The sequence below is a fragment of the Typopeltis vanoorti genome, chromosome 11 (genome assembly GCF_054136105.1).
Source record: "Typopeltis vanoorti isolate ZY-2024b chromosome 11, IOZ_Tvanoo_1.0, whole genome shotgun sequence".
NCBI classification, from domain to species: domain Eukaryota; kingdom Metazoa; phylum Arthropoda; class Arachnida; order Uropygi; family Thelyphonidae; genus Typopeltis; species Typopeltis vanoorti.
The window spans coordinates 77,204,346-77,229,978 of NC_143559.1; the positions used below are offsets into that span (position 1 = coordinate 77,204,346).

Below are 25,633 nucleotides of genomic sequence, written 5' to 3' on the forward strand. Positions count from 1 at the left end.
TTGAGATCTCTTCAGTGGGAGCCAGGCCCTAGTGGAAATACCAGGCAGAAGCATTCGCAGGTCATCTCTACCTATAGGAGTTGCCAAACGGTGTGCCACCCTTTTTTAATAAATTACTCTGGATTTAGAGAAGGTTGTTGAAAGTTTATTTTTCACTTGGTTAGAGTATAATAAAATTAGTTTAATCCTTTATCCAAGTGTGAGCAAACAAAGTTTGCGCCTGAAGTATCTTCAGGACTAGGGTAAGGTGATACCACACCAGGGCAACTCGTTGCAAAGGTGGAGAAAGCTACCAACACTCCTATCTCAGTATCTCCTATAATGCAAAACACATCTCCTTGCGGATATGTCTAATGTTATGCATTAAGGGAAGGGCCACTACCCAGACTGGCTCCCACTGAAGAGATCTCAATAAAGGTCGAAACTAGTCTGGGTAGTGGCCCTTCCCTTAATGCATAACATTAGACATATCCGCAAGGAGATGTGTTTTGCATTATAGGAGATACTGAGATAGGAGTGTTGGTAGCTTTCTCCACCTTTGCAACGAGTTGCCCTGGTGTGGTATCACCTTACCCTAGTCCTGAAGATACTTCAGGCGCAAACTTTGTTTGCTCACACTTGGATAAAGGATTAAACTAATTTTATTATACTCTAACCAAGTGAAAAATAAACTTTCAACAGTCATGTCCTTTGGCAGTACAAGGGTGCCAACTGGAAGGACCTCTGCAACTTCTATTCCTCCTTCCCATGGTCCGACTACTGCTTCAGTTCTTCCGATCCAACCACCTGCTCAGACCGAATAACAGAAATCATTCTCACAGGAATGAAGGTTTTCATCCCTTATTCCACTACAAATTCTCAGCCACCATTCAAGCCTTTGTTCTTAAAAAAATGTGTCAATGCTGTAAAAGAAAAAACCTCTGCTTACCATGAATGGCTCAAGAACAAAACTCCAGCTGCCCACTCTGCCTATACTGCAGCTTGCAACCATTGTAAAAGATTCATCACCAAGTCTAAGTCAGACTTTGAAAGGGCAAATGCTGCAAACTTGCCTCCTGCTCAAATGGCAGTCGCTCCTTCTGGTACCTTGTCAAGGCCATTGGGTGAAACTTCTTCCCACACAGGTTTCCACCACTTTCATGACTGGATAGTACTGCATTTACCTCACCTGAAGACTAAGCCAACTTACTAGCAAAACTCTTTTCTTCAAATTCCTGCATTGATGACCTGGCAAAGTTCCCTCTACACTACCAAGAACAGCTCCCCCCTCTGTCTCCCATAGTCTTCCGACAAAAAGAAATCCGAAGAATCCTCAATAACCTGAACACAAACGAGGCATTGGTCCTGATGGTATCCCACATATCGTGTTAAAAATTCTGCCCCAGAGCTAATGCCTATCCTGTTTTGCCTCTTTCATCTATCCTACTCAACAGGCATCTGCCCTACAACAGGGAAGTAGGTCCACATTCAGCCCATCCCAAAAAAAAAAGTGATAAAAATCAACCAACAAACTACCATCCAACTGCTCTTACTTCTGTTCTCTCTAAAATTATGGAGAAGATCATCAACAACCAATTCTTGAACTACATATAGTATGCCCACAGATACGAGACCCTTCAACACTTCTGCGCGTGTCAATAGAAGGAGAAACTATTCCTATAATAAGGTAATTAAACCTTAATTGTGGGATGAGTTGTTTATTATTACACGTTGGAAAATTAACTTCTCTTTTATGATCATTGTAGTTTTTAAAGTGGTAACTATTTTGCTTGTGTAACAGTTGGAAAATTTTACCTATAAAGCATGTGATTTCGTGTGTTTGCGACCAATTTGTACATCATTTCTTTCTCCCCTTCAGCATGAATCGACTATTCTTGGCACAAAGCCAAGTGAAGCTCAAGATAGAATGCCCACGCTTGCTTGAGCTTCGCTTGGCTTTGTGCCAAGAATAGTCAATTACCAACTAATCAGTGACCAGCAGTATGGATTCTGCCACTTGCAATCTACAGCTGATCCTCTTGTCTTCACTATCCACCTCTGAACTCAAGTGGTGGGGAAATTTGGAGAAACTCATGTGGTTGCCCTCGACATTTCGAAGGCATTTGATCGGGTTTGGCATCGGGCCTACTTAACAAACTGCCATCTTTCTCACTCTGCAACTGGATCATCAACTTTCTCACTGGTCGCTCACTATGAGTCATGGTGGACAGTTTACTCTCCTCAGATTTCCCCACCAATGCAGGAGTACCCTAGGGATCTGTTCTTTCACCCACTCTCTTCCTCTTGTATATAAATGACCTGCTCTTTCAAACTTTCAATACTATCCATAGCTTTGCCAGTGACAATACACTCCATTCCTCCTTTTCATTTGACAAACCTTGTATTGCTCAAGTTTTAGAATCCTCAAAATCTACCATGACCAGTGTCTTGAACTCAGATCTCCTAGCTATATTCCAGTGGGGCAAGGACAACCTTGTAAATTTCAATGCCATCAAAACTCAGTCCTGCCTGATCTCTTTCAAGAAAGAGCTCACATCTCTCTCTCCCCCCTTCATTAATGCTGAGATATCCAAGTACGATGAAATTCTCTACTCGGACTGACCTGCACCTCCAATCTTTCCTGACACAACCACATATTAACTATAGCTTGCAGCCACCAAAAAACTTGATTTACTTTTTCACACAAGACACTACTTCGCACCTTCACAACTGCTAACTATACAAATCACGGCCATGAAACGTTGCTCCCATATTTGAGGTGGAGCACCAAAATTCTCTCTAAGATTGCTTAATTCTATCCAGAAGAGGACAGTTCAGTTAATTAATGATTCTTCTCTGACATACCCACTTCAATCCCTTTCACACAGATGTTCAGTTTCTGCCTTGTGTCTCTTCTACAGATACTTTCATGGACAGTGCTCTACTGAATTGGCCATTATTATTCCTCAACTCTTCTCCCAAATCATTAAAACAAGAGCCATTGCTAACTAACATCATTTTACAGTCCATCTTGAAACTCACTGAACCAACTTCACTGCCTCCTCTCTCATCCCATCTACTTCTGTCCTTTGGAACAGTCTCCCCCCCCCCCCATTTTGTCTTCCCCAAAGATTACAATCCTCAGCTGTTTAAGCAAAATGTGAACAGATTCCTCCTTTCTTCTATTCCTCTTTCCCACACGCGGCACTAATGTGCTATAGGTCTGCTGGCCTTTTGTGTGTGGATCAGATATTTAATATGTATGTATATATGAAGGTATAAAAGTTTACAGTGGCTGCACTGTAAAATTCAGAAAGCATGGTCAGAAAGTCAAATTCCAGATAAATGGAGTGGAACTTTCATAGTATTCATCTATAGATAAGGGAAATAAAACTGAAGGGTAGAATTACAGAGCAATTTCCCAGTACTGTATTCCAGGTAAGATTTATGTAAGCATACTTTAAAGAATTTGAAGAAAAATCATGAAAGAGAAATTTAGAAAGACAAGCTGGGTTCAAGCCAAATGGGGTTGTCAGGATCAGATTATCACCTGAAAACAATCTGATCCTGTTTGGAAATATTACAAGGGTCTGGAAAAGGCATATTGGATCTAGATCCTATATCTTTCCAGATCTACAAACAGTTTAGTTATAAGACAAAGGTGCACTCCAACATCCACTGTTATTCATTGGTGTGGATCACATTATCCAAATTGGAGATGTTAATCTCGAATGCAGATGATATTATGCTCGTAAATAAATTCAATGCAAGTCTTCAGTATTCCTTAAGTAAATTGAATGATTGCTATAATGGTGGCATGAAAATCAGCATTTAGTGCCCAAAATGATTAAAATAGCAGAAACAGGAATACTTCAACTGCATTCTGAATTGAGAAGATACAGAACAATTTTAAAACATTTCAACTACTTAAGTACAATTTTTAGTGACCATGGTAAATTAAGTATGGAAATAGATAGAATAAATAGAGTTATTTTATTTAACTTTATTTATTCTATTTCTTTATTTATCTCATTCCATATAATTTACTACTGTGGGTAGTGAGTTTATATGGAATGAGAAAAATTAGTCAAACACTTAAATTAAAATATAAAACAGTTAATCAAGTCCAGGAGATCATAGATGGTTCAAAGTAGATTCAGAGAAAATAATGAGAGGAGTGAACAGATGGCATCAGTTCCAGAATCATTAAAAATGAAGATATTAGGAAGAAACTTAATACGTGAGCATTCAGGAATGTCTGGATTGAGCATCTCAAGTGGTATTGTCACTTAAACACAATAGTTCAGGAAAGATTTGCATAGTAGGTGTTTGATTCCAGAATGTCAAGAAAAAGACCTGGAAGAAGACCAAACTCCAGTTGGATTGATGCAGTTGGAAGTACCTTAGAAGATTGAAATATTGTATAAGGTCTAATACTGTTGGAGTCCTGACAAATAACAGAACTAATGTGGAGGAAAATATCAATAGGAAGTTAGCAATAAGGTAAACTTTTTATGTTATATCATAGCATCCAGTACACTTCTTGGAGATATATTTTGGGGAATTTGATAATGATTATTCTTGCTTTGTGGCTTTGTTTCCTTTGCAGTCTAAGCAGTCAATCTTTTTACTTGAGAAACTGAAACATTTCATACTGAAGATTATTTGCAATATTCTATTTCAATAGATTTCTTTTATAACTAATAATTTCTTAATATATGACAGTGCATTAATATATATGTTAATATATATATATATATATATATACAGGGTGTTCGGGATAAATTTGACATATTTATAATTAATTATATTTTTCCGTAAGTTACATGTATTAACACACACTTCTCTTCATTTAAAAGTTTGGACCCTTCTTCATTCATATACAAGATGTCAGAAAGGATGGATAGCTGGAACCCACCTGAATCATGGAAGAGAATAACTTGTATCATGATGATTCGTGCCCGCCATCAAAATAAGGATATTACGACTGCTGCCCAATGCTCCCTGAATACAGTAAAAACAATCAGGCATGAACTAGAGACTTGCAATGGTGACTACGAGGATGTAGCAAGAAGAAAGATCCCTAGCAGACGATCTGATTGCGTTCGTACAGCAGAATTCCTCGCAAATCTGCAGGAACAGGTGTTGAAGAACCCTGGCATTGGAATTCGGGCTTTGTTCGTGGAGTTGCTAACTGTAGTCAAGCCCTGGATAACAAGGGTAGCCAATGGTAGGCCGTATGTATGGCAGCAGGATTCGGCCCCTTGCCACACCTCTGGGAAAAGTCAAAAATGGTTGTCTGAAAATTTCTACGACTTCACCAGTCCAAATGTTTGGCCTCCAAACTCCCCAGACCTTAACCCCATGGATTATTTTGTATGGGGCGCAGTTGAAAAAGACACCAATCGCACTTCCAGTAATACAAAAGCCCAGTTAATGGATAAAATTAAAACAGTTTTTGCGGCCCTTCCCAGGGAGACTGTAGCATCAGCTTGTTCGAGGTTCCGAAGCAGAATTGAAGCTGTGATCGATGCTAATGGTGGTTATTTTGAGTAAATCTTGTTGATAGTATTGTAATTAACTCTGCCTGTAATGTTTTTTTGTCAATTCATTAAATTTAATAGATACAAAGAAGATTTTCTTTTTCCTTACGAAACTGTCAAATTTATCCCGAACACCCTGTATATACACACACACACATATGTTTGTGTGTACATTTCAAATTTCAACTAATTGTTTTTCCAGACTGGAAGAACAGATGTTAGTTACCCATTGGTAGCAGGTCACAGAGGTCCTGTACTAGATATTGCATGGTGTCCCTTTAATGATAATGTAATAGCAAGTGCTTCAGAAGATGGAATAGTCAGAGTTTGGCAGATTCCGGAGGGAGGTCTAGTACGTCCTTTAACTGATCCAATAGTAGAGCTAATAGGACACCAACGTAGAGTAGGGATGGTCATTTGGCATCCATCAGCTAATAATGTGTTGCTCAGTGCAGGTAAATATTAACCATTGAGTCTGATGATCTATGCATAATGAGTTTACAGTATTGATTAAGCATATTTTTACAAAAAAAAGGGATAAAAAAAAGTAATTGCATTAATATTTCTGAGCACATAGTCTACATACATTGTTCTATACATTTTTTTGTTTGTTTGTTTCCTCCTGTGGTAATATTTCACATATATATGTATATATATATATATATATAATTTACTTATGTAAGCAACATTCATATAGAATTTAATATTTGTTTTTGAAAATGGCAAAATAATTTAATTGCTTTTAATAAAAATATTTGCCACTTATGCATATGGATTGCAATATTATTCAGTGAACTGTCCAGTTTCTGGTGTTCAAGGTTATTACTCATATTAGTATTTTATTTGTTACTGAGTATTTGTTTCAATGAAGTAAGATTTTTTTCCAGCATGTTTTTTGGCAGGTATTCAAAGTCCTGAGTGACCATAGCAGTTGTATTGGATGTAGTCTTTGTGTTCAAAAATTTGATTGTTAATTGACCTGCCTCTTTGGCTGTAGTTGGACAGATTACATCTGCTAGCACACTGTGTAAACACCAGATAAACGCAGATCTAGTAACTATAGCTGGGCTATAGAAGAGTGGATAAGGAATGCAGTTTTACTTTTGTTTGTTTGTTATGAAGGTGGTCATAAGATGGCATATTTTTTGCCAACTTTTCATATGTGTCTTTGATATATGGGATGGTAATGGAGTTTGATCTGTTAGAGGAGGGGCCAATTTTTTATTTATTTATTTTATTATTATTTTTTTTTTTGATCTTGTAGGAAGGTGTATATGGTTATGTTCAGTAATGAGGACATTTTAGTAGATGCTTGCTAGAGTGAGCCTCTAAGGACCAGAAAATAGTTTGTTAGAGCACAAGATTCTCCATCTTGAATTGAGACTGATCCCATTCCTCACTTCATTCCCAGGACATAAATACCTCAGAAGGTATTGGCATTCAGTTGGGTAATTGTTGCTTCTTGAACTTATCTTGCACCACACCTTAGCTACGTCTACTGGAATCATTGCTCTCATTTTGTCCTGATAACACATTAATTGATCCTTAATTTACCTTTCCCCATACATTCAAGTTTCAAGTGATGGTAGCTGGCAGTACCAAACTGTTTAAAATTTTGAATAACGACTGAACATCGATCTACTGAAAGAGCGATAATTTTGGAATGAAACTGTAGCTGAGGTCATTAAATAAATGACAGTGTGGGCAAAACAAATAGCAAGAAACTGAGCAAAGGGAATGACAGGAAATAAAGGAAATTTCAAGAAATTGTATTAAAAAAAGAGGCATATTGTTTATTTTAGGGCTCTATCCAATTAGGAAACAGACTTATTCACTTGTGTTCCCCCTTCTTTGTAATTGGAGAGAGAATTATCCCAAGAAGATAAATCTCATTTTGAATGGTGTTTTCTGTGTTTTGATAGCACTGAAGTTGATAAGGTTATCCGAACTCCATTGATTAATGTTGTGAAGATCAGAATTTAAGGTAGTAGAGGTTAAAGTTCTGTAGGTTGTGATGATTTGTACTTTGCAAGGTTTGAAAAGGAGGAATGCAGTAATCAGCAAAACTGTGTATTGTATTGGCAGGCAGTTGGAGTAGATCATTTATACTGAAGGAAGAGGATTGGTGAAAAAACAGTCTTGTGAGAGCCTAGCATTATTTATATAGTTAGAAGATAAGGAGCCATCTACCATCACTCAAAGTTAGCATCCACTCAGAAAGCTGGCTGCCCAATCACAGAAGTCAGGGGGAAAGACTAATGACAGTTTACTTAATAGACCTTTGTGCCAAACTTGGTTAAAGCTTTGGAGGTGCCAAGGGCAACCACTTTATATTTGACAAACTTCTCCATGGTGTTTGTCCAGAGATGGGTGACATAGGTTAGGCGGAATTCATTCTGTCAGTCATTTATTCGATGAAAGCCTTCAAGGTAGCATAGGAGTTGAGTGTTGATGGTTCTTTTCATTACTTTAGAAAGAATTGTGGTGAGAAAAATTGGATATAAAAGTTTGAAGGAAAAGATTTGTCACTCTTCTTAGGAATAGGTTGTATATATATGGGCTGATTTTCAGACTGTGGGATAGATACTAGTGGAATAAGAAAGTGTAAATGTAAGAACAGGTTGGAGGAATGCCATCAGGGTCAGGAGAATTTTTGATATCCAATTGGAGCAAAATTTTTTTAATCTCTTTCTGGACGAAAGTAACAAGGCATTGAGTTTGGAATGATTGAGGAACATTTACCATGATCATCTATGTCATTAGAGAACCTGCGCGGTTAGCCTAGTGGCTTTGTGCTTCGCAACCATATGCCTGGGGAAGGAGTGTCCCAGGTTCGATTCCCATTGTAGACGTGAGGAATTTGAGGATCTTCCTCAGGCATAGCCAAGTTAGCCGGTCTTGGGCGCGGTCAGTAGGGTTTTTTCCGCCAGTTTATCTGGCGTTTTTCATCCTGCAAACAGGCAAACCGGCCCCATGAACACACGCCTCTACAGTCAAAAATATACCCCCCCCCCCCAGCGGCAGACCAGGTGACGGGTCGGTTGGGAGTAGTACTAACAAGAAGTCGCATCTAAAAGTAACACGCGGACCCTGCATGGGAAGCGGGAATAACGCGTAGTAGAAGAAGAAGATCTATGTCATTAGAGAAGAAGTAGGAAACCAGGAGATTGGCTTTTGCTGTGGGTGATGATAAATCTGAATTTAATAGTGGCAGGAATAGTGTTGGATAGAAGTTACAACAGTAGTTTTGGCTAGAGACTAGAAAGCATGGCTGCTGTTTGAGCAGGATGCAAGTTTCCTGCTTTTAGTTCTCTTGAAGTCAGTTTTCAATGTGTTCATAATTTTCTTTCATCTATTCTTCCAGGCTTTGGTGTAAGCAATATAGAAAGATGAAGTTTTGGATGCAAGCCAGTTGTGGCATGATTCACTCTTTTTTTTTTTTTTTTTTTTTGTTGTACAGCCTTTACATACTTGGACTTAAACAGGAGATGGGAATTTAGGGTGGAGTGGAGAATAAATGTTTCCATGCTAATAAGAATTACTTCGATGATTCGTTCTACACATTGTTTTTTGCTCGAATGGCCAGAAACAGTAATCTGACCAGAAAAATAATGCATAGAAGTTGAAAACATCATCCCACTTGGCTTTCTTATAATGCCATGTAACACATGGATATGAGTGGTTGCGTATGTGTTGCTCCATAGAGGAAACAATCTACACTGGATTGCTTGCTGAGCCGCCTAGAGGAAAAACAACGTTCATAGCGTGCTTTGATGAGAAACTATTGAGGAAGAGATCCAGGATGATTGGGGACTGGTTGGGATTGTCAGGTATTCTGATGGTCATGTGAACAGTTTACGTAAGATCATTTGTGATTGAAAATGTCCTAGCCTCTCTACCTGCTTGCTCTTTGCAGCTGAAAGAGGGCAGCCATATGCATCAAAACTGTCACCATCCCATACATTAAAGGCACATCTGAAAAAGATATCCAGAGTGCTTAACAAACATCAACTGTGCACTGTATTTAAATTGTATATGAAATTGGCAACTCTCATCTGTTCACCCAAGGACAGAATCTCTCCTTTATCACATCCAGTAGTCTATGAAGTGCCCTGCTCATGTGACCTAAGCTTACTATGGATAGACAGGAAGAACTGTGGACATCTGCCTCAGTGCACATAAAAAAATACATTCGGCACTATCGCTATGGCAAGTCAGGTCTATCAGACCATTCTTTACATACCGCTACACACAGGATTGATTGGAAAAAACAAAAGTGCTGCACAGAAGCTTTTATATGTCAGAGAGGTTGTTCCTGGAATCAGCAGAAGCCTTGAAACATACTCCAAACCTTAACAAGTATGGCTGTATAAATTTGCCAAAGATTTGGGAGACAATCATCCTAAGACCAAATTAATACCTGCTTTCTCTCTGTTTTTTTTTTTTTTTTCTCCCAACATAGATAGCACCTAAATAGGACTGTAGTCTTTATGTTTGTTGTATGTTACAATTGTTCAAACTAGTCCCACTGTTATACCCGATTGTTGTTGTCCCACATATTGTGACAAACTGGTTTTGTGCTCTGAAGATGCTGGATTGAATACCAGTGAAATATCAGCAGTAAGTTAATGAATGGTTATTTTCTTATCTATCTGTGTTCTCATCTATACCGTTAAAATTAATCAACATGTACAACGAACACATAAGCCTTCTCACACTTCCTCAAGCACTCAACTGCTCCATGTGATGATATCAGAATGGGATCTGTTTGATTCCAGATAAGGAGATATGTTCTAGGTTGTTTAAAAATCAAGGAGTGATAGATCCAAGGTGCATCCAGTACATAGGGATGGTCACCTGATTCTGACCGGCAGTATCATCCTTACTTTTGATATACCCAAACATTGGTAAAAGCAGAATATTTCAAAAAAGACACCATAATACTTGTAACTGAAATCCTCTTACTCTGAGAACGTGGTAGTTAAGAAAATATCAAAACAAAAAGAAACCTGTTTGTCTATGTTCATCTGACCATTAGTAACCTCTGCATACCTGAACATTATGATTACGAATGTTTTTTTTTTTTCTCTCTTCTGGAATGCATTAATCAACTGACCTGTTAATGTTTTACGCCAAACAATTCCTAAAAAGATCCACTTCTCAAGTAAAAAGAAAATTTTATCCTAAGGGTATCATTGAACAAGACACCATAAAAAAAATCCACTGAATGTAAATTAAACAAAAGAACTGACTCTTATATATCAGATGAGATATTAAACATATTTCCACAGGAAGAGCTGGACACTGGCTGTCCATATTTTCCAAAATCATTTAACATTTAACACACACAAAAGCCAGATAAAGGTAAACCCTCAACCTATCAAAAATTTGTTATCTATAAAGCCAAAAGAAAATTATTGGAAAAAAGTTCAACCCAAAGATACTGATGACAGAAGATTGCTACAAGGAGAACAAGAGTTATGCTCCTAGTATTAAGCATTGACTATTTTTATTTTTACTTATTTCTTTGTGTGTCTTCACTATTTGTCTAGATAACCTAGATTCCATTAACAAAATGTTAATTTTGTATAGATTTAGTTTTTTTGAATTAAAATTAATGTTTGCAATCCCATTTCTCATGATTCATAGCGAAGAATTTATTAGAGACACAACACAAGTGTGAGAATAATTACTTCGCTTAACATTAGGAAAGTAACATTTGACGTTTCAGCCTCTGTATTGAGGTGTATATAAGCTACGTGACAGAGCACTTTACAAAAAATAAAATTAATTTAAATGCTTGTTAATCTTTTAACCTAGCCTGACCTTTTGTGAGAAAAAAATAATAAAAATAATAAAGGAATGTTGAGAACAGACCAGGACCTAATGTTCTGACCTAATGTCCAGTCCTCACCTTCTCATGGTGCACCCTGTTAGTTATCTGCCTGGATACTGAACGAACGAGAATGAGCTGGCAATTTGGGATTTAGCCAACCAAATTGTATTATTGACTTCAACAAAAATAAAAAAAATGATGTTACAACATGACAGAATTTCATGCTGGCTGGAGTGTTGCCCGGTTAAACAAGGTCTCCGTTGTTTTTGCCAGGAAACCAGGGCAAACAGCGAAAAGTCAGCTACTGGAACAAATCCTAAAATCACCCCAACCCAACATCAACAGAGTTCAAGATCGGTACTATCAACATAAGAAGTCTAATGGCAAAGAAATGGAGCTAGCTGAGGAATTAGATAAGTATCAGATCGACATAATGGGGGTGACTGAAAAGACAAAAACTGGTGAGATCTTTCTGAGCAATAAATACAAAATGTTATATTCAGACAATGACAATCAAGGAAAAGGAGTAGCCATAGTATTCAACACTAAATACGAGGCTAGTCTTCTTGAATGGCAGGTAGTCTCAAGTAGAGTGATGTTGGCAAATATGAAGAATGGGGAACTGGACAATAAGACTAATTTGTGCATATGGTCCGACAGAAGATTCTACTAAGGTAGAAGTGGAGGAATTTTTTGAAGCTTTGAAATAAATGAAATAAGCAACTGACACAATGAAAAAGGAAAAGTTGGTCCCTGTTGGGGATCTAAATAGCAAAGTAGGAAATGATTGTCAGATATATAAAAAAATTCGGAAAAATTTTGAGAAAAAAGCAAAGCTAATAATAATGGCAAATATCTATTGGATTTCTGCTCAGCACATTGGCTGGTTATTACTCACACAATGTTACAACATAAAAAATGTGTTTTCTCCCTGATACAGGACACCAGAGTGTACAGAGGATTTGAAATTGGAAGTGATCACCATTTAGTCTTGAGCAGGATAAAATTGAATTTCATATTGAAAAGAAGAACATGTAAGAAAGTTTTAAAGCGAATAAAAGTTGAGCAGCTCTCAGATGTGAACTGTAGACTAAGATACACAAAGATTATTCAAGAAAAAATGAAAGAGTTTGAGAACAGGAACCAAACCTTGGAGATTCAGTGCAAAGCCTTGAAGAAAACCCTGATTGATTCAGCTAGAGAGGCATGTGGTGAGGTTGTCTGCAAGGATAGAAAAATCAGAACTCCATGGTGGACTCAGGAAGGTAAAGAGGCAGTGAAGGAAAAGAAGAAAGCATATCAAAAGCTCCTGGCAAATAAGTCAGCTTGTGCTCTTAGAGAATACAGAGACAAATGTTAGAAAACTAAACACTGTGTAAAACTAGCTAAACAAATGTCATGGGAGGACTTTGGCAAGAATATAGAAAATAAATATCAAGAAGGTGGCAAAATATTTTGGAGGTTGTTGAAGAAGCTTAGGGATGGAGGAAAGAGTGTTGTAAAAGGAGTTAGAGATGATAAAGGTGACATGAAAATGGGAGAAAAAGATATTTTTGAAGTATGGAGTAATTACTTCGAAAAATTGCTAAATGAAACAAACAGTGATAGCACAGTGGTAAAAAACAATCAACAGGCATGTAGTCTGGAATTCATATCCATACATGAAGTAGAAAAAGCCATCAAAGGCCTAAAATGTGAAAGGCAGCAGGATTAGATGATATTTGACCAGAAATGCTGAAGTATGGTGGTATAAAAGTCTTACGGTGGCTGCACTGCATAGTTCAGAAGGCCTGGACAGAGGGAAGAATTTCTGATGATTGGAGTAGAGCTCTCATAGTACCCATATATACAAAGGGAAATAAAACTGAATGTGAGAATTACAGAGGTATTTCCCTACTGAGTGTTCCAGTTAAGATTTATGCAAGTATACTTGAGAAACGGTTGATAAGAATTGTGGAAGAAAGGCTTGGTGAAGAACAAGCTGGATTCATGCCAAATAAAGGCTATCAGGATCAGATCTTCACTTTACGACAAATAGTTGAGAAATTATGGGAATATAACAAAGATCTGTATTTAAGTTTTGTCAATCTGGAAAAAGCATATGACAAGGTGCCAAGAGAGAAGCTATTCAATACGCTACAGTTATATGGTGTCAATTGGACATTATATCGAGCACTATTTAGTCTTTATTTGAGTTGTAAGTCAGCAGTTAGAATTGAAGGAAGTACAGGAAGATAGTTTAATGTTAAAGCTGGCATGAGACAAGGATGTACATTATCTCCTCTGTTATTCGTTATCTATATGGATCACATTATGAAGGAAAGTTGTATTAAACATGATATCAAAATTGGAGATGTTAATGTCAACTCTTTGCTTTATGCGGACGATGTTATACTTCTAAATAAATCCGCTACCAGTCTGCAAGATTCTCTAACTAAATTGAATAACTGTTATAATAAATATGGTATGGAGGTCAGCAATAAAAAGACAATGAAAATAGGCAAAATCACTGAAAATGTCAACTGCGTTGTGAACGGAGAACCTGTGGAACAAGTGAAACATTTTGGCCACTTAGGCACGCTTTTTAGTGAAGATGGTAAATTAAATATGGAAATAGACAACAGTACCAGCTTTGCTGATTCTGTGGGAAGTCAATTGAATAAATTCATATGGAATAAGAGAGAAATTAGTCGGAACACTAAATTAGCTGTATACAAGACAGTGTTCAAACCAGTTTTAACTTACGGATCTGAGAGCTGGGTCAGAAGTAAAACACTTGATCAAAGACTAGAGACCAGAGATATGAGAGTCCTGAGAAAGATTAGAGGCATGAACAGATGGCATCAATGGCAATATCATATTAAAAACGAGGATATTAGGAAAGAACTTGACATTGTCAGCATCCAAGAATGCGTTAGCAGAGCTAATCTCAAGTGTATGATCACTTAAACAGAATGAGTGAGGAAAGATTAACAAAACAAGTGTTCTCTTCCAGGTTGGCAGGAAAATTATCCAGAGGCAGACCAAGATATAGGTAGATTGATTTAGTACAAAGTGCCTTAGACGATAGAAATATAAGATCTGGTGATGTTGTTGTCTTGACAAGTAACAGACGGATTTGTCAGAAAATTCATCATCATCATCGTCATACGTATCAAGGATTTAGGCCTAGTATGGCCTGTTCCAGCCTTAGAAGTCATCGTTGAATCGTTTAAGAGGATGTCCTGGTTTTCTTTTTCCTAATGGCTTGTACTTTAAGGCTTGTTTTGGTAATCTTTCTGTTTTCATTCTTTGAACGTGTTCCATCCATCTATGTTTATATTTTTTAATTTTTTCAATTACTGGTTCTTGGTTTAATTCTTTCATAATATCTTCGTTTCTTTTGTGATCAAATAGGGTATACTTTGCAGTTTTTCTCATAAACTTCATTTCTGCTGTTGTTAATCTTTGTTTGTCTTTTTGTTTTATTGTCCAGATTTCGCTTCCATACATTAAGACCGGTAGGGCTAATGTATTGTATACTTTTAGCCTGGTTTGTTTTTGAACTAGGTTTGGTTTAAATATAGAGTTAATTACTCCTGTTATTTTTAAATATTTTGCAATTTTTATGTTTATATCTTTTTCATTTTCATAAGTGATCATACATCCTAGGTAGTTAAATGAATTCACCTGTTCTAAGATCTTGTTATCTAATACTATTTTAGTTCTTGCTGGATCTTTGCCTTTAAAGGCCATAGTTTTTGATTTTTCCGTTGATATTATCATACCATAATCTTTGGATATCTCATTTAGATTTAAAATAGCTTTCTGTAAGTTATCTTCAGAATTTGTAATTATTATTTGGTCGTCTGCAAAGAGGAGAGTGTTTAAGTTAACTGTAGGTGAAAGTTTAATTCCTTGATGTAAATTTTTACTCCATTTTATTATTATTTCATTTTAGATATTAAAAAGAGTTGCTGAGAGGGGACATCCCTGTCGGACCCCTTGGTTTATCTCTCTTGTATATGATAGCGCATGATTTAATCTTATTTGTATTTGATTATTTTCATATATACTTGTGACAGCTTTTAGGATATTATTTGGTATTTGTCTTTCTTTTAATATGTTAAATAATATGTTTCTTTTAACTTTGTCAAATGCTTTTTCAAAGTCAAGAAATGCAATATGTGTTTCTAAATTATATTCTCTTCTTTTCTCTATTATTAATTTTAGGCAGAAGGCTGGGTCTATACATGATCGTTCTTTTCTAAATCCATTTTGTACCTCTAGAATAAAGTTTTCGGAATATTTCATTAGTTTGTTATTTAAGATTCTGCTGTATATTTTGTAACATGAATTTAGTATACTGATATCTCTATAGTTTTTAGGGTCATCTCTATTACCTTTCTTAAAGATAGGAATCACAATTGCTTTTTTCCATTCTATTGGGGGGGGATACCAGTTGAGTAAATTTTATTTAAAAATAAGAGTCTTCCTTTGAATCTTGTTCCGGCGTATTTATATAGTTCTGGACCTAGCTTATCTTCTCCAGGTGATTTTCCGTTTCTTGTTTCTTTCAGGCTGATTTCTAATTCTTCTTCAGTTATTTCCTTTTCATTTTCGTTAATTGTTTGCCAGTTGTCTTTTTTAAAATATTTGTCTGTCCACAGTTCTGTGTAGTAATTTAGAAATTCTTCTAATTTCAATTCAGTGTTTAATTTTATGTTTTCTTTGGTATCGGCATTTAGGTGTTTCAAAATCTTATATACATTGGGTCTTATTTTATATAAATCATGTTCTAAATTAGAAACAAATTTATTCACTGATTCTCAATGTCTTTTTCTGACTTCTCTTTTAGCTATGGCTCTTATTCTTTTATATTCTATTTCATCTTCTAATCTTTTACTGCTTAGCCATTTGTGATAGGCTTCTTTTTTCTTTTTGAATATTTCTTTGATTGTATCATCCCAGATCTTCAGTTTTTTTCTTTTATTGAATTTTTTGGTCTTTCCTAAGCTTTCATTTGCTGCTGCATTTAGTATCGTTTTTATATTAAGCCATTCTATTTCTATTTCTTCATTTTGTTTTATTTTATCTAGATACTGGTTAATTCTTTGTTCATATAGTCATTGTACATTTGTGTCATTCAATAGTCTAGTTTTATAAACAAATGTTTCAATTTTTCTTTCTGTTACTTTGTTACTTGTAGCCATTTAGGTGGTAATCTTAATTTTATTTTTACAAGGAAGTGGTCACTGCTTATTTCATATCCTCTGTGAACTCTAACATCTAGTGAAAATTTTGATGTCTTTTCATTTAATATGAAGTAATTAATATTGATTTCCATCCTCTTGCTGCTCAAGTATATTTATGTATGTCTTTATGTTTATAGAAGGAATTCATTATTTTTAGGTTATTATAAACTACAAAGTCAATCAATTTTTTACCATTTCTGTTTAGAGTGTGTTCTCCATGTATTCCTATATTATTATTAATTTTCGTGTTTCCAATTCTTGCATTTAAGTCTCCTGCTAAAATTATGTAATCATTTTTATTTATTTTATTATATATGTTTTGTAGCTGATTATAAAAATCAGTATTATCCTGTTCTCTTCCTTCTTCTGGGGCATATAAACCAATTATTGTTAAATAACCTCTATCTATTTTTATTCTAGCTTCTATTATTATTTCATTCCATAATTTATAATGTTTTAACTGTTTTGAAAGGGAGTTATGAATCCAAATCATGACTCCTGCTTGTGCTCTTTGGTCTCTGTCGACTCCACTGTATATCACGTTAAAATTTTCAGTTCTCATAGTTCCTTTTAATTTCTTTTTTGTTTCAGTGATTACTGCTATTTTAAAATTTCTTTCATTTAATAACTGGTCTAATTCTATTTCTTTATATGCTATTCCTCTTACATTCCAGTTTGCTATGTGTATTATATTTTGTCATTTCCGTTTTTGTTTTCCCTTTTCAATTCCAGGGTCGTTTCCCATAGATTCAATCCGATTATCTTTTTCTGTCAGCTTACAAGTATGGTTATGTTCTCCATGTCAGGGGACTAGCCTGACGATGGAAAATTGACGATCAGAAAATTGTAGATAGGAAGTTAGCAATGATGCAAATTTTTCATGTACTATCGTTATCCTGTACACCCCTTGAGGGTACATGGCAGGTATGTATTTGATGATGATGATGGGTATTACTAAAAGCGTGAAAATACTTTATAAAAAAAGAATGAGATAGAAGGTTAATGACTTTTATAAATGAGAAGAACTGACATCTTAAAAGCTTTTCACAAGATGTCAAATTTATATTTTCACACAATATGAGCATATATCTGAAACAATATTGTTTCAGATAAATGCTGTATATCTTAAAATTTCATAATTGTAAAAATTAGATTAATTTTTATAATTTTAATTCAGAAAGTTTAATGATTCTAAGAATATTTTTGTCTTTTAATAATAGGATCAGATTGCAAAATTTTTATATGGAATGTTGGCAATGGTGAAACACTTGCTCATATAGATCACCCAGACCTTATATTTAGTTGTTCTTGGAGTTGGGATGGAGGTCGACTAGTAACAACATGCAAAGATAAAAAGATTCGAGTTTATGATTCTCGGAGTGGAGAACTAGAATTGGTGGGTTTTTGTTTTTTTAGTGCTATTACTAATTTGTTTACTTTTCATCATATATATACAGTTAGTACTACATTTTTTAAAAACTTTTTTTAGTTGTAGTTTCAGGAATATTGACTGTGACATAAAATATCTACTACAGCATGTTATAGCAGAGTACTGCAATGATTTTTTTTAGAACAGAATACATTAGCAGTTTTGTAGATGGTTATAGTGAATAAGATCAGTAGAGTGGTATATGCCAAAGTGACATATAAGAGTTAGGGTAACACATAATGATCCAAACTACTGTACTCTACTCTCACTATAAAATAAATATATAAATATTTAGATATTTTATATATATATAAATGTCTAAAAACATATAGTTAATCTTTCAGAGTTTTTGTAGCTTAATTTGAGGAGGAGTTTTTCTAATTTGATGGAAACATTTAATTTTGCAAATGTATTGTAGTCACTTTATTAATATATTAATTCTCACCCAGATGCTATTAAAGCAGTTTAAGAGCACTCCCGACTGAACAAGCTGGCTTCAGGCCAGGACGAAGTTGCTGTGACCAGGTCCTGGCCCTGACAACTCAAATTGAAGCAGGATTACAGAAGAAACTTAAATCTGGAGCCACTCCAACGAAAACAGTGTCCTCATTATTTCACCTGTACAATGCAGAGGCGAATCGACAACTCAACCTTTCTTTCTGTGGAAAAATGGTAGAGCACGATCCTCACCCAAAATACCTTGGAGTGAGCCTGGACAGAAGCCTAACCTATAAAAGGCACATCATCAACCTCTCCAATAAAATTAAAACCAGAAATAACATCATTTCAAGGCTTGCTGGAACAACCTGGGGTTGTGGTGCAGAAGTCCTAAGGTCGTCTGCACTAGCCCTCGCATTCTCTTCAGCAGAATATTGTGCCCTTGTCTGGGAAAGAAGTACACACACTAACATTGACACCCAGCTGAACTCTACCATACAATTAGTGAGAAGCATCCTCCCCCTCTCTCTCTCTCTCTCCTGGCTGCCTTGTTCTATCTAACATTGCTCCACCACACATACGGAGAAGACAAGCCTTGATTAAAGAATTTAATAAAGCAATGAGCAACCCACTCCTACCCCTACACCAGACTCTCATAAATCCACCTAGTCTTTGCCTCAAATCTAGAAAGCCTCTCTGGTCTATGGACGAACTCTCTTCAGTGGCGCTGCCATCAATATCGGACATATGGAGAGAACACTGGTCCAACAATCTCCCAACAAACGGCTTCCTGGTAGAAAGATCCCTGTGCTCTGCAGCCTGGTTTTGGTGTCTTCCTAGGAAGCTTTGGTCATCTATAAACAGGATCAGAACTAGTCAGGGCAGATGGGGCTATCTTCTACATAAATGGGGGCTGTCAGATCACCCTTATTATGATTGTTCTCCCTTGGCTTAGACGATTACTCATATTGTGTACAACTGCCCAAGGCACCAATTTCACAGTGGTGGCCTACAGGACATCCACAAGGTGATGGATGAGGCCTTGAATTGGCTTTCCAGCCTGGATCTTGACCTGTGGTTGGTGTGGCCTTGTTTTGGTGTCTTCCTAGGAAGATTTGGTCATCTATAAACAGGATCAGAACTAGTCAGGGCAGATGGGGCTATCTTCTACATAAATGGGGGCTGTCAGATCACTCTTATTATAATTGTTCTCCCTTGGCTCAGATGATTACTCATATTGTGTACAACTGCCCAAGGCACCAATTTCACAGTGGTGGCCTACAGAACATCCATAAGGTGACGAATGAGGCCTTGAATTGGCTTTCCAGCCTGGACCTTGACCTGTGGTAGGTATGGTGTGGCGGTGGTCATGGAGGAAACAGAAGATCATGGTCCCATCTCACCACGAAGACATTATTCTAGTAGTCACTCTCATAGTCCTCGTCATAGTATCAGCAGAACTCCTCATGTTAGAAGATGATGATACAGGGTGAAATGGGCCTCCTCTAATGGATCAAGTTTTCTCACACAAGACACAACTACTCTCTACTTAAACCTCGGATACAGCCACTTTTATGTTGTGAAGTGTTGTGAGAACATGCAGTCTTGTCATACTTGGTGCAGCAGGACGATAATTGTCTCTGGCTTAATTATGACAAGTTACTTTTGCTTTATATTTTTTTTAAAAAAAGAAAGACTTAGTAAGCAGGTTGTGCCTTTTATGTAATGAACTTTTATATGTTAAGATTTTCATCATTTGTTTCTGGAAATTGTGATTGTATTTTTCACTTACCAGTTTCATGAAGCCATAAGAATAAATAAGCAATCATCTAGTGATTCACAGATTACCTGCTCTTCAAGTGCAGTGCACCCTCTTTGAACAAAAGCAGATTGTTGGTTTAACCATGATTGTTTTCCTGAGCAGGCACAGAATCAGTTATAGCACATGATAAAGAACATATAATTCTAAGCAAAATATGAATACATTCTTACACTGCTAGGTTAACCATTACTTGCAATGCAAATTCTTCAACTTACTAAATTTACTCACTCTGTACTCTAATAAGAACAGCATCATTTTCTGATATGTAACCTAAAGGAAGAATGTATTGACATCTTCCTATGAAGTTTTCTTTCAAGATAATTTTATCTGTTAGGATTACAGTACTGTAAGATCTTGTATTTTTTCTTCTAAGGCACTCCTATCAGAATTCATCATCAAATTCCTGTTATATATATATACCCTCAAGGGGTATACAGGATATGATAGTACTACATGAAAAATTACATCATTACTAACGTCCTGTCTTCAATTTTCCTCCAAATGAGTCTGTTACCCATCAAGACTCCAATATTATCAGATCTCTTATTTCTATCTTCTGAGGCACTTTTTACTGTATCAATCCACCTATATCTTGGTCTATCTTTGGGTCTTTTTCCTGTCAATCTGGTAGAGAACACTTGTTTTGCTAATCTTTCCTCTCCCATTCTGTTTAAGTGACCATACCACCCAAGATTAGCTCTGCTAACACATTCCTGGATGCTGACAATGTCAAGTTCTTTCCTAATATCTTCATTTTTAATATCATATTGTCATCGATGCCATCTGTTCTTGCCTCTAATCTTTCTCAGGACTCTCATATCTGCGGTCTCTATTCTTTGGTCAAGCGTTTTACTTCTGGCCCACCTCTCAAATCCATAAGTTAAAATTGGCTTGAATACTGTCTTGTATACAGCTAATTTAGTATTTTGGATAATTTCTCTCTTATTCCATATAAATTTATTCAGTTGACTTCCTACCATACCAGCTTTATTGATTCTGTTGTCTATTTTCATGTTTAATTTACTATCTTTACTAAAAATCGTGCCTAAGTAGCTGAAATGTTTAACTTCTTCTATAGGTTCTCCATTCACAATGCAGTTCATATCTTCAATGTTTCTGCCTATATTCATTGTTTTTGCCTTTTTAATGCTGACCTTCATACCATATCTATTACACCAGTCCAATCCTCACCTCGTGGTGCACCCTGTTAGGTATCTACTTGGATACTGAACAAACGAGGATGAGCTGGCAATTTGGGATTTAGCCGACCAAATTGTATTCTTATTGGCTTAAACCAAAATAAAAAAATTATGGTACAACATGACAGAATTTCATGCCGGCTGGGGTGTTGCCCAGTTAAACAAGGGCCCCCTGTTGTTTTTGCCATGGAACAAGGGCAAACAGCGAAAGTTCAAGATCGGTACTATCAACATAAGAAGCCTGAATGGCAAAGAAATGGATCTAGCTGAGGAATTCAATAAGTACCAGATCGATATAATAGGGGGTGTGACAAACAAAAAAAGGCAAAAACTGGTGAGATCATTCCGAACAATAAATACAAAATGTTATATTCAGGCAATGACAATCAAGGAAAAGAAGGAGTAGTCATAATATTCAACACTAAATATGAGACTAATCTTCTTGAATGGCCGACAGGCTGTCTCAAGTAGAGTGATGTGTGCAAATATGAGAATGGGGAACTGGATAATGAAACTTATTTGTGCCTAGGTCCCACAGAAGGTTCTTCTAAGGTAGAAGTGGAGGAATAAGGAAAAGTTGGTCCTTGTTGGGGATCTAAATAGCAGAATAGGAAATGATTGTCAGATATACAAAAATATTTTGGGAAAGTTTTGAGAAAAGAACAAAGCTAATAATAATGGCAAATATCTGTTGGATTTCTGCTCAGGACATGGACTGGTTATTACTAACACCATGTTCCAACATAAAAATGTGCACCAATTCACATGGAGAGAAGAGGCAAGGAAAAAAAAAAGTCTCATTGATATTATTGTTGATAGTGATGTTTTCTCCCTGATACAGGACACCAGAGTGTACAGAGGATTTGAAATTGGAAGTGATCACCATTTAGTCTTGAGCAGGATAAAATTGAATTTCATATTGAAAAGAAACATGTAAGAAAGTTTTAAAGCAAATAAAAGTTGAACAGTTCTCAGATGTGAACTGTAGACTAAAATACACAAACATGATTGAAGAAAAAATGAAAGAGTTTGAGAACAGGAACAAAACCTTGGAGATTCGGTGGCAAAAAGATAACACTGATTGATTCAGTCATAGAGGCATGTAGTGAGGTTGTCTGTAAGGATAGAAAAATCAGAACTCCGTGGTGGACACAGGAAGTTAAAGAGGCAGTGAAGGAAAAGAAGAAATCATATCAAACATTCCTGGCAAATAAGTCAGCTTGTGCTCTTAGAGTATACAGAGACACATGTAAGAAAGCTAAACACCGTGTAAAACTAGCTAAACAAAAGTCATGAGAAGACTTTGGTAAGAACATAGAAAATAAATATCAAGAAGGTGGCAAGATATTCTGGAGGTTGTTGAAGAAGCTCAGAAATGGAGGAAAGAGTGCTGTAAAAGGAATTAGGGATGATAAAGGTGACATGAAAACAGGAGAAAAAGATATTCTTGAAGTATGTAGTAATTATTTTGAAAAATTGCTAAATGGAACAAGCAGTGATGACAGCACAGTAGTAAAAAACACTGACCAGGCATGCAGTCAGGAATACATATTCATACTTGAAGTAGAAAAAGCCATCAAAATCCTGAAATGTGGTTAGGCAGCAGCAGTAGATGATATTGACCAGAAATGCTCAAGTATGGAGGTATAAAAATCTTACAGTGGCTGCACTGCATAGTTCAGAAGGCCTGGACAGAGGGACGAATTCCAGATGATTTTAGTAGAGCTCTCTTAGTATCCATATATAAAAAGGGAAATAAAACTGAATATGAGAATTACAGAGGTATTTCATTATTGAGTGTTCCTGGTATGATTGAGGCTGTCAGGATCAGATTTTCACTTTACGACAGATAGTTGAGAAATCATGGGAATATAACGAAGATCTGTATTTAAATTTTGTCGATCTGGAAAAAGCATATGACAAGGTGCCAAGAGAGAAGCTATTCAAAATCCTACAGTTGTATGGTGTCGATGGGGCATTATATCAAGCAATACTTAGTCTTTATTGAGTTGTAAATCATCAGTTAGAATTGAAGGAGGCATTGGAAGGTGGTTTAATGTTAAATCTGGTGTCAGACAAGGATGTACTTTATCCCCCTCTGTTATTCATTATCTATGTGGTTCACATTATGAAGGAAAGTGGTATTAAACTTATCAGGATACCTATATCTATCTTTCCAGTTAAGTGAACATAAGACCTCAGATTAGCTCTGCTCATACATTTTTGAATGTTAGCAATTTCAAGTTCCTTATTGTCTTCATTTTTAATATGTTCTGCTACTGATACCATCTTTTTACTCCCCTAATTTTCATAGAACTCCATCTGTGAACTGTTCTATTTGTAATCCAATTTTCAGGTCCATGAGCTGAATTTGCTGTGCATTCTACTAGTTGGATGTTTTAAAAGACAATTTTGCTTTTATTTCACAACTTAATTAAACTGACTCCCCACTATGCATGTCTTGCTTCTTTTTTTTTTTTTCCCTATATTTAATTTGTCATCTTCACTAAAATAATGCATACATATCAGATAGTTTAGTTTATCATTGAGAATGCAGTTGATGATTTCCATATTCCTACTTATATTCGGGATGTTTTTTAAATGTCAACCCCCTCCCCCAATTAAAGATTTCAGAATTGATACCAAATTGAGGACAAGAGTTATGGTTTGCATTTTTATTGTTATTTTTGTGCCTAATTTGTTAGTTAAAACAGTTATTCAGTTTTTAGTTCTGAAGACCTGTAGTGGATTTATTTAGGAACATAAATAGGATAGATAAATAAATCATCTGCATAAAAAACAGTTTAACATCTCAGTTTTTCAATCTGGTTTAATGCTACTTTTCTTCATAATGTGATTCACATAAATTAAGAGTGCAGATATACTTAGAAATGAAAGGTATGCAGTAGTTAGGTAAGGCTGCATACCTAACTACTGCATACCTTTCATTTCTAAGTGCTGACTTATAGCTTGCATATAAATTATATAATGCTCTGTATAATTTGCTGTATACAGCATATAATTATAGCATTTTGAACAGCTTTCTCTTGGTGCCTTTCATCTGTTTTCCACACCTATGAAATTTCAATACAGAACTATGTTATATTCACATAATTTCACAACTATTTGTTTTCGGCAAAAATTTGGTCTTGGCAATCTGTTTGATCTGAATATAGTTTTTCCTCGAGTTTCTCTTTGACAGTTTTTTTTTTTTAATAGCTTTTTATTCAAGTATGTTTGTATAAATCTTTTATACTTCCATATTTGAGTATCTTTGAATGAACACCTACCACAGCTACCTATCAACATGTCAAATTTCTCATCTTTTCTACCTCTACTCATTACTGTATTTCTCCTGAATGTTTCTCTGCCACTATTATGTCACTTACTTTCCAGCAACAGAACAACAGCTTGGTTATTTACCCCCCCCCCCTCCCCACTTCAATTTATGAAGCAAACTGATGAGTGATTAATGAGCTAACAAACAGGCATTTTTCAGTAATTATTGAGTATTAGCATATTTTTGATGATTATACAGATCACAGTTTATTACTCCAGTCACCTGTATGTTAAAATAACTAATAGCTTGACTCTGAATAGCAATTATTAGTGTGGTTTAGAATTGTGGATGCCTGATGCCCCTGACAACACACAAAGAAACAGTTCTGGAATAGTGTACAAGATTTCAGTATAGCTTCACTATTGAGGATGCAATAGAAGTATCATTCTATGGTTACACTTATGTAAATAAAGATCAAACTAGGTTATTGCGCTGTTTCTACTGTTCCCACGATAATTCAGTTAATGTTAGCAACTTGGAGATTTCTCCATCTCATGACTTTGTTGAATACTTTACTAGTAGCTTCTCACAACTTCATAGATGCACAATACAGTTTTGCCAGTCCTCTCATCTCTAAACAAACTAGCTTGCTTAGCAGGATGTGGAACATGGTAGACACTTTTGTTGTTGAGCATGCTCATGAACATTCTCTTTGGCTCCATGTTAAACTTTCACTGTTCTCTTAGTTCCCTATTAATGGTGAATCATTTGCAAAAGTTATTGATTTGTTGTCTATCATACTAATTGCTGCTCCTTATACCTCAAGAAATATGACACTTAGGCCAGTTTTTGAGTCTAACAGGAAGCACCACC

General features: G+C 36.0%; 1 protein-coding gene across 3 annotated transcripts in view; it reads left to right on the forward strand.

The window, feature by feature from the left end:
* Window positions 1-25,633, forward strand: part of LOC150101764 (coronin-1C-like) — a 218,952-nt gene that overhangs the window by 58,715 nt on the left and 134,604 nt on the right. For all 3 annotated transcript variants that reach the window (XM_090399832.1, XM_090399833.1, XM_090399831.1), the window contains exons 3-4: window positions 5,725-5,977; window positions 17,813-17,988. In XM_090399832.1, coding sequence (XP_090255958.1) covers window positions 5,725-5,977; window positions 17,813-17,988 — 429 coding nt within the window. The remainder of the gene's footprint in view (window positions 1-5,724; window positions 5,978-17,812; window positions 17,989-25,633) is intronic.